Here is a 12,503-nt window from a genome sequence, read left to right as displayed (position 1 = left end):
CATAACTAAAGAAGAAGCTGCTGGAACAACAAATGTAACTATTTACAAGGGTGTGAAAGTATTAATCTGCTAGCATGGTAATTAATTTATAGTTAAAGATGCTTGTTGGCAAGTAACTTTTTTTTAAGAAACTAAAATCCAGGTGAAAATCATTCTTTTTTGTTTCATGATTTTTTTAAAAGTTTTATTTATTTGGGTTCTGTATTGTGGATGTTAATTTAAGGACTTAAATTACAATATTTAAATTAAACTTATGAAGTGTGTTTTGATATTATGAAACAAAATGCTTTTGTTTTTTTGTAGCGTATTCATCTACGTGACAGTAATATAAGTCGCTATAAAGAAGAATTCCTAGAGTTGTGTCAGATAGGTTCTGGAGAATTTGGAAGTGTTTACAAATGTCTGAATAGGCTTGATGGTTGTGTTTATGCATTGAAAAAGTCATTAAAACCATTAAAAGGAACATCTGATGAGTAAGTTTTCATATGTATATGTATTTCATGTATTGGAATCAAATCAAAAGGCTATTTTTATGTTTATTTTACCCATGGAAAGTTGTAAACCTAGCATGTTGGTACTGTGGATAAGCTAAGGATTAGATAATCTGTTAAAATTGTTTTCTAACACTAAACATGGACTTTTTTTCAAGCTATTTTCTCCCAATAAACAAGGTGGTGATCTCGTGTTGGCCATGAAATTCTTCTATCTAAAGACATTTGCAAACACTTTTGTGCCATAGTGGGATATGAATCCACATTTTTACTGGGAGTTAAAACACTTTACTCAGTTAACCCTGCAGCAAAAAATGATCATTTTATATACAAATTTCTTTTACTATGGCATTTTTTCATGTTAATGCTAAAATGCCATAGTAATTTTTTTTTTTAATATCAGGTTTGCAGATGAGGTTTAGCCTCAGATTCATAATTTAATAAGGTGGTAATCTCGTGTTTACAACATGCAGTTTTAAAATTAAACATGTCTTCTACTAACTACATTAAAAACATCTACAGATAAAAGCTAGAGACCACTAATTGGTTGGTAATGAAATATACAATCTCTCTTGCTTGTGTCAGTTCTGTCCTATGAGTTGAGCGGCTCATTATTACCAAAGGGATTGGAACTATCACTGAGCATTCCTGTTGTCAAAGGATACCTTCCTAGTTGGTGGAAATGCTAATAGTAGATGACCCTTATTGCCTAGTCAAAAGCCACCACTATACCTTGCTTATTGGAAGAGCTTGAAGGTGCTGATGCTGTGTTGGTCACCAGAGCAAGAGTTCCAGCTTCTTTCCCCCCTCTTCGAGGGTATGCTAGACATACTGCAGAGGTCCAGAGCCTTCTCTATCTTCAATAATCGCTATCAGCAATAAAGTAGTTCTGTAGGCTGCCTGTAGATTGCATATGAGAACAAATCTAGTGGTAATGAGTTTAGATGACTTCCTGATCATCTGATGCATAGCTCTGCTGCCATCTACACTGCTTGGGCATTTCTAGAGAGGAGGTCCTGTATGCAGGAGCACTCAAGGCCATATTATGGCATGGAGAGCAGATGCTCTATGTTTGGGCAACATGTCTAAGAGTATATTCGTTCTCTGTTTTTTATTCTCTTCACCTCTGAGGTGCTTAACATGATAAACAGAAATAGATACAGTGTAACAGCAGTTAAAAACAAATAAACTTCCTTGAAATTAAATTTAAAAAAAAAAAAAAACTTCCACTTCACCAACTGACTATAAACTCCAACATGAGTGATGTGCACCAACACCTACAGATAATGAAACCTGATCTTTTGTTTTAGATAGTTACTGTTGCAACAATCACACTTCATCTTGAAAGTAGTTAAGCCCATGCAAACTATTCTGTGTGATTCTTTCTGCTTACAAGAGCAGTGTATGTGCTTTTGTGTGATGTAATATTCCTTGCTAGATGCTGAATCTTGAATCCTCTTTCTGATCTTCTGTATTTTAAAATTTCTATGCTACATTATGTATCACTCATCTTCAGCCTCCATTGTTTTCCAGTTCTGAAAATTACTCTGACCTCATTGACTTGAAGTATTTGCTATAAGCAATGATCTAAAGCACATTGTTTATCTTTACCTGACAATTATTTCCCATCATCCAACAGTGTGGTCTTTTCTGAACCAGGTATCCTTTCAGCTACTCTGTTGAGGTGACTACTCCTTATGATAATTCATCATAATGTCATTCACTGTATCATCTGTAGTGAAATATCTTCCCTTCAGCTATTGCAACCTATCATCCTTCAAAAACTTGATATGAAAGTTTCTAGGATCAGAGTGAATTTCAGAATTTGAAAGCGGCAGAAGTAAATGAATGATGCATAATGTAACAAAGAAATTTTAGTACACAGAAGGTCAAAAAAGAGTTGATTCAAAATCCAGCATCCTCTGGATCTTGACTGCCTTCATTCTCTACTTTCTGAATTCCAGCCCAATCCATGTTTTCCAGGATGTATGCCAAGCCAGTTGGAGGGGGAGGGGCTGCATATCATGAGTTACTAGAGGCCAAAACTCCTCATTTATCCTATATTGCAGCCCAGGAAATTTGCAAAAGTCATTATGTAGAAAAACAGCTAAATGTAGGAAACTTAGCAGTCAACACATTGAACCTTGCAGGGCTGCTGGGTACATTTCTCTCCATCTATGTTCCCATCTTCCACAGATGATGTTGCAACACCTATGGAAAGGTGACTTGGCATAATTTTTTCTCATCCAACTCCTGCACAGGTGATGAAGGCAGATCTCCAACTATACCCTGAACATTACATTGCATACTTCCTGTAGCTTTCTGCCAGAAAGACATCAGAAGAATTTTGAACAAACCTAGATACCAAAAAGGCTTTTGGTTCTGATTAAATTCCATCCGTTGTGCTCTTAAAGCAACCCGTGTTCTTTTTCATCTCTGCGCTATATTATACTCAGTTGGCATTCATCCCACAGCATGGAAGCAAAAAAAAAAAAAAAGCTTGTTGTCAACTTCAACACCTGGAGAACTGTCAACTAATTGCTTACTGCCAATGTGGATTTTACCAGTCGAAATCTACAGCAGATCTCTGTGCCTACATACCCACCTCTGTATAAATGTCATGGTAAGTTTTGTAGTTCCTGCTGTTCTATTCAGTATTTCCAAGGAATTAGTCTGACATCAAGGCTTCTCAACAAATTGCCATCTTCTGGCAATATGAATTGCTTGTATATATGGTGGAAGGTGTTTTTTTTCTCTCTCTCTCTCTCTCTCTCTGGAATTTCCTATTAAGGCAGGTGTTCCTTAGGATGCAAGACACTATTTTTCATCTCTCCAGCCCATAACTCTATACAAATCCCCTATTTACTTAATTTTGGTATACTTCTTGCAATGGGATTATGCAGCAAAACCCTGTGTAAAGCTTCTTGATACTGTCCAAAAGAGGACAGTTAAGCTAATTTATGGACACTTTGTCAGTCGTTCCCTAGCTAATATATTACTGGTGAGTTTTGAATTTTTTTTTTTTTTTTTTTAGATATTTCCATGAGTGCTTCATTCATCATTCCTCCATTTTTCTTAAACCAACAATAACACAAGCAGTAGCTGCCCAACATGCATATTCACTTCTGTGCTACTGAACCTGCTACTCTTTTCATTCTCTATATCTGTTGTTACATCCTGAATGAAGAACTTTATTAAAGAAATAATTCATTCAGGATTTAACAAGTCGAAAAAATCAGCTGAGAGAAAAAACTTGTACTGGAGCAGAAGAACTAAAGTACTAACTGTAAATGGAAATAGAATTACCTCCTTTTAGTAGAATTGTAATACTATGTAAAGAGCTTCGTGTATAAATTAGTATTATATGAAATGCATCATGTATAAATGAATGGGTAAATCAGATGTAAACAATAGTCCAAAGGTCATGGGTGGGCCTGAGGCATTGCCAATCTAGGAAAGCAACGCACATTCGGTTCCCGGAAGACGCTGCTATGATCTCACGATGTGCCGAAGTTGCCGTGGTCGATGAAAGTAGCAGGCAGGAAAAGATCGCAGTAAAAAAAAGGTAAGAGGGCGCTATCGTGGCAAGAACAGGGTGCAAAAGGGGGGAAGTGAATGGAGAATAAAAAGGTTTTGCACCCCTTTCTCAAGGCTTTTTTCGCCTGTTTTCCTGGATGATGATTTGACTTCTCTCGTGGACCGGTGGTTCCTGATGGTGTTTCGTGGCAATCGTTCGATATCGGAGGGTGTGCCTTTCCCTTCGATGTCGGAATTTCCGCCAGTACGAAAGCGTGAGATGTCGGCACATCTGTCTCCGCTCCTTCACTGAAAGTACCGACGGAATTCTATCGCATACGTACATTATTAACCGGCAGCTAGAATTGAGGATGGCCCGAAACAGATCGAGGATAGACGAGGGAAACCGAGGACCATAAGGACCCACCACATGGACGCAGGCTTATGGCAGATTAGAAAGGTAGTTCGATCAAAGAAGGACAGTTCCGACAGACCTGGAGACCCTACCCCAAGAAATGGTAATGTACAGATTTTGTTGTATAACTATCCAGTCAGAAAAAGGAAAAGATCGTTGTAGTGTATTAAATGAGTATGGACAGTATTTAAGGACTTTAAGTGATTATTTAGCAGTGGCTAATGCTCATAAGACAAATTGCTAGGAATGCTTATAGAAGAGAGTGTCTAGTTTAATATGCAAGATTAACACAGTAGGTAGAATAATTGATTAGAGGAGTATAATGTGTATATTATGTGTGTAAAATCTCTAACTCAAGAGAAAGAATTATTGTTCGTATGTTAGAGTATTAATCAGTTTGATTTAACATGTCATTGAAGTAGTTGAAAGTGTATATTATGTCTTTAGATTCCAATAAATATGTATTTTCTTTTATACCTGAGTTTTGTCTGTGATATGAACCAAAACTACCATTCATTAATTCGAACCATAGTGGGGGGGGAATTGAAAGAAAGGTATAACATGTTGTTATAGAGATTACGACTGCAAACCAGAATTTACTTAGCCATAGTAGAGCATTTGATTTATGAGTATAGGCACTAAATTTATTCTCCTATGTGCACCAAAGGTCTGGAAAAGTCTCCCTGAATAAGAGTCCCCTCTATTCTAAGATATTGGCTGGCACAGCATTAAAAAATAAATTTGTCAATATCTGAAGAGGAGACGGCCCCAGACAGAAATTAGAGGATTTGTTTCTTATAGCAAGGAATAACCTTTAACAGTCAGGGTATGCATGTGAGTAAATTTAGGAACTGGCCAGAGATATAGAATTTGCTTTCCTTATAGAATGAACACGTAAGAAGTGATACAGATATTAATCAGGGAAATCTTGTAAGTCTTGTAGTTAAAGTAGAGAGGTTGAATTCATAAGGGGATGTAACGTTAAAATATTGTAGGAAGAGCAACGACATAAAATGGCGCACATGGCGGTACATAACAATGGTGGTGAGCCACTACAAAAAATTGTAACACTGTTCTCTGGAAGAGTTTTCCTCATGAAATATTTGCTGGAAGACTACAATCTTTAATTCTTCAAAAGAATATCAGTAGATTACTTTTTCTCTTGATCACTGCCATATTTGGCATTGATTTGCTAATGATTTTGCGATCTCTATTTTGTGCGAGTGATATAAAAGCATTAAAGTTCTTATTTTATTATATATTTGATCTGGTTATTTTCACTTGTTTATAGGCGGACAGCACTGAATGAAGTCTATGCTCATGCAGTTCTAGGGAAACATCCTCATGTTGTTAGATATTATTCAGCATGGGCTGAAGATGATCATATGTTAATTCAGAATGAGTACTGCAATGGTAAGTGAAACAATTAAGCAATTTATTTTATGTTATTTGTTCAGCTAAAAGCTTATGGATCACTTATAAGTTGATCTAGAAATTGCCTGAACATATACTGTCCATAAACACTTTATTGGATGCACATCTAAGATGTCCTGACTATTTCCTAAGATTTTGATAACAAAGTGGCAGGGCTTTCTCTCTGGAAAATCAGGTTTTTCGTCTGGCTAAAAAGGCACGATGGCCTGTTTATGCAGAAACCTTGTAATGCATATGCAATACAAAATCTAAGATGTCGGGCTGTGGCAGGCAATTGATCCTAACATGCAAGGGGAATTTGGCAATATGTAATGAATTAATTATTCATTGGAAATAGTCAGTAATAATTGTCTGATTTATTTGTAATAGTTAAAGATATTTTAAATTAGGTTTGTATTTTATAGGAGGAAGTTTAGCAGACCTTCTGGATGAGAAGAGGAAGTCTAGTACTACTTTTAATGAATCTGAGATAAAGAGGATACTGTTACATGTAGCAGAAGGTTTGAAGTATATCCACTCACAGAACTTAGTGCATATGGATATCAAACCAGGTTAGTAAAGCTTTTATTATTATCGTTGGAAATCATGTTTTCTTGTTTGCATATGCAAAAAAAAAAAAAAAAAAAAGATATTCTTAAATGTTCTCCAAATTCTTTTAATTACTGCAATGATGGAAAAAGTGAAAAGAGAACCTCTCTTTACCATTCTCTCTCATGGTATTTAAAAAAAATCCAAAAAGATTCTCTTGGAATTTATCTTTGACACATGAAATTTTGATATGTATTTGATGTGCGTTCTTCTCTTTTTGATGTAAACAGCATTCTACTTTGAATAAAAAGTTTTTAATTAACATAGTAGTTTCATAACCACAAATGTTGTGAAACTATAGCACATTCATATTATTGGATGGGATAAGAATTAAATATTTTAGCAACCCTTTTCCAAAAATCAAACATAGCGTTTTCTGTTTTCATAATTGTTATCCTGGTTTTATCCAAAAAATGACAATTGAAATTGTTCTGTACTAGGGATCATGGAGGATAGGAAATTGAAATTAAAGGTCACATAGCAAAAATTGTAAATTACAAAACTCAGGATAAATGTTCAAACAAACATTGACACACACAAGGATAAAGTTATTTTGTTCTTTACAATGCAGGTTTTGATATGACTGCACCGTATGTAGGTTTGGTTTCCTGGGATCCGAGATGAAGAAGCTGTCAGGAGGTGCAAAGTAGAGTTACAAAGATGATATTGGAATTAGAATATAGGCTATGAGGACAAATTGAGAGTATGTGGAATGTAGACAGTGGTCAACATCAGAACAAGAGAGAGTGATGTGATAGAAGCCTATAAACTTTTGAGAGTGCTTTAGAATACTAGGTAGCAGAATTTTTCCTTATATGGAAGATGGAGAAGGGGTAAAGGACATCTTTGGAAGTTGAGTTTATGTGTAGTTAAGAAAACAGTGAGAGCTAAATTTTCCTTTAATGGAATAGTTTGCCTGCTAAAAGTGGTGAAGGCATCTAGGAAGAATGTGTTAAAAAGAAGATACGATAGTTGGTATATGTGATGATTGGCCTCCCTTGATTCCTGGAGGTTGCTGATAATAATTATAATATGCAGCTTTGCAATCCTGGATTTTCTTCTTTCAAAACAGGAAAAAGTGATGCAAACATGCATTTGACAGACTAATTCCAGGCAAAGGGCTTAATAACTACCTTAACCTGTTGAATGAACCTCTCAACTCTTGAATAGATATTCCGAAGGTAATGATGATGATTATTATATATTTTTTCATGACAAATTATCCATATTTCATCATTAAATTTCATTTGTATTTTGCCTTGGTGTAATGAACATTAAGTCGAATTGTCTAAATTGGTTGCTCTTGGATTTTCTTCGGTTCTGATGTGATATGGTGTCAACCATTTGCCTAGAATATGTTCAGGACTTTAATAAATCTAGCAATGTGAAGACTGAATTTGTTTGCATACTGTGACCGTCATGCATGCAGATTGTGATGTCCTGAGTATCTGCATTATACCATAAGTTTTGCAATATTACTGTGCTATCTCAACAGGATTATCAGTACTTTTTTTTTTCCAATTTGTATGTCTAAAATATTGTATCCTATTTACTACTAGAATGCACTAAATACCTATGAGAAAGGAGAGCATTGTCCTGAGTTTTCTGTTCCTGTAATCAAAGAATTCTCCCTCTCATTTTAAGAATTTTTTTTTTTAATGAAAACATGACGACTGTTATTTTCAAGTAGTCTTCTTGTTTTCTGTATTTTCAGTTTTTTACTTATTTTCCCCTGAGAATTTACTAACAATGCTCTGAGTTATTTCCATTTATCTGTTTTTGGTAACTGTTATCCAGCTCTTGAAAGTTTTTTCACTTATGTTAAATTAAAGATGCCAAGAAGTTATATTCTTGTTTAATCCTTTATCTAAGTGTAACAAATATACAAACTTTATTTGCTTATATTTGGATAAAAGATTAAACAAGAATATAATTTCTTGGCATCTTAAATTTAATGTTATCCAGCTTTGAGTATTTATCCAAAATAACTAGCTGATTGAATTACTTTGGAGAATTTGTTGAGTAATATGGTTTCTCTTGAATTGGTAGTCATCAACTAAAATGAGGTTAGTCTGTTGGTATGGTTGGCACTAAGAAACATTTCCTACATTCCAGATGTTATGGTTCCCAATTCTCAGTCATCAGAGCCTTGTTTTGTTTCTCTAGGCTGTATCGTGTGGAGGTGGGGATGACATTTGGTTGGGAGAAGCAATGTGTTGCACACTCCCAACCCATTATTAGTCTCTTTAGAATGCTGTATAAATCACCATGAGATATAACTATGTAATATCTCATGGTGATTTTCGTTAATTGATTGGTGATTTTCGTTAATTTTCACATTGAGTCAGACTTCTCAGGAATAAAATAACTTTGCTAGAGTTAAGATTTATAAATATTAGTCTTACAAGAATAAACCAAGATATTTTCTTTTTTATTTTTGTAGGAAATATTTTTATAACACATAACACAAAACCTCTTATTGCACACCGTATTAGTGAGTCAGATGATGGATTTGAAGAGGATGAGTTTGAAGAGGATGATATTGTGTATAAAATTGGTGAGGATTTTACTTGTATATTAAATATTTTTTGATTTTTCATATACATTTTATTTTGCTTAAATCACCTGTGTGCAGGCTCTCAGTAATACATATAATGAAAATGAAAACATACTAGTTTATATAACAGATAGTTATGTTTGGTTGGGCCTTTTTAACCCCCAAATGCAGAAGAAAATTCTTGGAAATTTAAACATTAAGGTATATATATATATATATATATATATATATAGAGCTAAATTTGGAAATTTAGTTCTCAAGCAATATTTGCTGATTTGACTTGTATAATAAGAGCTAGTTACTTAATTTCAATATGAGTTAAAATGTTTTATTAATAGCATCTCATCATCATCAAATTCCTGCCATGTACCCTCAAGGGTGTACAGGATATGATAGTACTACATGAAAAATTTACATCATTACTAACTTCCTATCCACAATTTTCCTCCAAATCAGTTTGTTACTTGTCAAGACATCAACATTTTCAGATCTTATATATCTATCGTCTAAGGCACTTTGTACCGTATCAATCCACCTATATCTTGGTCTTCCTCGGGTTGTTTTCCTGCCAACATGGCAGAGAAAACTTGTTTTGTTAATCTTTCCTCGCCCATTCTGTTTAAATGACCATACCATCTGAGATTAGCTCTGCTAACGCATTCCTGGATGTTGACGATGTCAAGTTCTTTCCTAATATCCTCGTTTTTAATATGATATTGCTATTGATGCCATCTGTTCATGCCTCTAATCTTTCTCAGGACTCTCATATCTGCGGTCACTAGTCTTTGGTCAAGTGTTTTACTTCTGACCAAGCTCTCAGATCCATAAGTTAAAACTGGTTTGAACACCGTCTTGTATATAGCTAATTTAGTTTTCCGACTAATTTCTCTCTTATTCCACATGAATTTATTCAATTGATTTCCTACCATACCAGCTTTGTTGATTCTGTTGTCTATTTCCATATTTAATTTACTCTCTTCACTAAAAATCGTACCTAAGTAGCTGGAATGTTTTACTTGTTCCATAGGTTCTCCATTCACAACGCAGTTGACATTTTCAACGATTTTGCCTATTTTCATTGTCTTTGTCTTTTTATTGCTGACCTTCAGACCACATCTATTATAACAGTTATTCAATTTAGTCAGGGAATCTTGCAGACTTGTAGTGGATTTATTTAGAAGTTATAACATCGTCTGCATAAAGCAAAGCGCTGACATTAACTTCTCCAATTTTGATATCAGGTTTAATACCACTTTCCTTCATAATGTGATGCATATAGATAATGAATAACAGAGGGGATAATGTACATCCTTGTCAGATTTAACATTAAACTATCTTCCTGTGCTTCCTTCAATTCTAACTGCTGATTTACAAATAAAGACTAAGTATTGCTTGATATAATGCCCCATTGACACCATATAACTGTAGCATATTGAATAGCTTCTCTCTTGGCACCTTGTCATATGCCTTTTCCAGATCGACAAATACAGATCTTTGTTCCCATGATTTTTCAACTATTTGTCGTAAAGTGATAATCTGACCCTGACAGCCTCTATTTGGCCTGAATCCAGCTTGTTTCTTCACCAAACTTTTCTTCTGCAATTCTTCTCAACCGTTTCTCAAGTATACTTGCATAAATCTTACCAGGAATACTCAGTAGGGAAATACCTCTTTAATTCTCACATTCAGTTGTATTTCCCTTTTTATATATGGGTACTATGAGAGTTATACTCCAATCATTGGGAATTCGTCCCTCTGTCCAGGATTTCTGAACTATGGTCTTACAAAGTTCAGAAGTTTGTGAGACCATAATGTTCAGAGGTTAAAAGTCTTACAGTGGTTGCACTAAGACTTTTATACCACCATACTTCAGCATTTCTGGTTGAATATCATCTACTCCTGCTGCCTTTCCACATTTCATGTCTTGATGGCTTTTTCTACTTCAAGTATGGATATGTATTCCTGACTATATGCCTGTTGAGTGTTTTTTTACCACTGTGCTATCACTGCTTGTTTCATTTAGCAATTTTTCGAAGTAATTACTCCATACTTCAAGGATATCTTTTTCTCCCATTTTCATGTCTCATTTATCATCTCTAAGTACTTTTACAGCACTCTTTCCTCCATTTCTAAGCTTCTTCAACAACCTCCAGAATATTTTGCCACCTTCTTGATATTTATTTTCTATGTTCTTGTCAAAGTACTCCCATGACTTTTGTTTAGCCAGTTTTATGCAGTATTTAGCTTTCTTACAGAGACAAAGCAGTGATAGCACAGTGGTAAAAAAAACACTCAACAGGCATACTGTTGAGTGTTTAATCTCTAAGAGCACAAGCTGACTTATTTGCCAGGAACTTTTAATATGCTTTTTTCTTTTCCTTCACTGCCTCTTTAACTTCCTGTGTCCACCATGGAGTTCTGATTTTTCTATCCTTGCAGACAACCTCACCACATGCCTCTCTGGCTGAATCAGTCAGGGTTTTCTTCAAGGCTTGCCACTGAATCTCAAAGGTTTGGTACCTGTTCTCAAACTCTTTCATTTTTTTTTCTTTAATAATCTTTGTGTATTTTAGTCTACAGTTCACATCTGAGAGCTGCTCAACTTTTATTCGCTTTAAAACTTTCTTACATGTTATTCTTTTCAATATGAAATTCAATTTTATCCTGCTCAAGACTAAATAGTGATCGCTTCCAATTTCAAATCCTCTGTACACTCTGGTGTCCTGCACCAGGGAGAAAACATCACTATCAACAATAACATAGTCAATGAGACTTTTCTTATTCCTTGCCTTTTCTATCCATGTGAATTTGTGCACATTTTTATGTTGGAACATGGTCTTAGTAATCACCAGTGCATGGTGATTTTCACATATCCACACCTGAGCAGAAATCCAACAAGTATTTGCTATTATTATTAAAATACAAAATGATGGTACAACATGACAAATTTATAGCATCTTTAAGTTTTAAAATTTCATATATCTAATGAATTATTTAAGAATAAACTTGAGATAACTAGGAGGGTGATATTGCGTGGCCTATCCAGGACTTCTGATTGGTGTCCATGCACTTTCTCATGGTGAACTGTTCCCACCACCAACTAAATTGTATTCTGTGTTGTCATGCAGGGTATACTAAATAATAATGGTTTTGCAATAATTTTATTGTACCCCCCCCCCCACACTGTTTTTCATCAGAAAAACAGAGACAGTAGTGAAAAGTCAGAATCAATCCAAAAGGGTGGAGCTAAGAGAAGAATTACAGAAATCCTATATCAGCATAATTAGCATTGTATCATCATCATCATCATCAAATTCCTGCCATGTACCCTCAAGGGGTGTACAGGATATGACAGTACTACATGAAAAAATTACATCATTACTAACTTCCTATCTACAATTTTCCTCCAAATCAGTCTGTTACTTGTCAAGACTCCAACATTATCAGATCTTATATTTCTATCGTCTAAGGCACTTTGTACCGTATCAATCCACCTATATCT

General features: G+C 34.9%; 1 protein-coding gene across 3 annotated transcripts in view; it reads left to right on the top strand.

The window, feature by feature from the left end:
• Wee1 (Wee1 kinase) overlaps positions 1 to 12,503 on the top strand; it is a 71,266-nt gene that overhangs the window by 21,732 nt on the left and 37,031 nt on the right. For all 3 annotated transcript variants that reach the window (XM_090395430.1, XM_090395432.1, XM_090395431.1), the window contains exons 3-6: positions 304 to 473; positions 5,714 to 5,835; positions 6,261 to 6,407; positions 8,888 to 9,001. In XM_090395430.1, the coding sequence (XP_090251556.1) occupies positions 304 to 473; positions 5,714 to 5,835; positions 6,261 to 6,407; positions 8,888 to 9,001 (553 nt within the window). The remainder of the gene's footprint in view (positions 1 to 303; positions 474 to 5,713; positions 5,836 to 6,260; positions 6,408 to 8,887; positions 9,002 to 12,503) is intronic.

The sequence above is a fragment of the Typopeltis vanoorti genome, chromosome 7 (genome assembly GCF_054136105.1).
Source record: "Typopeltis vanoorti isolate ZY-2024b chromosome 7, IOZ_Tvanoo_1.0, whole genome shotgun sequence".
NCBI lineage: Eukaryota > Metazoa > Arthropoda > Arachnida > Uropygi > Thelyphonidae > Typopeltis > Typopeltis vanoorti.
This window is presented reverse-complemented; position numbering and strand designations above follow the sequence as displayed.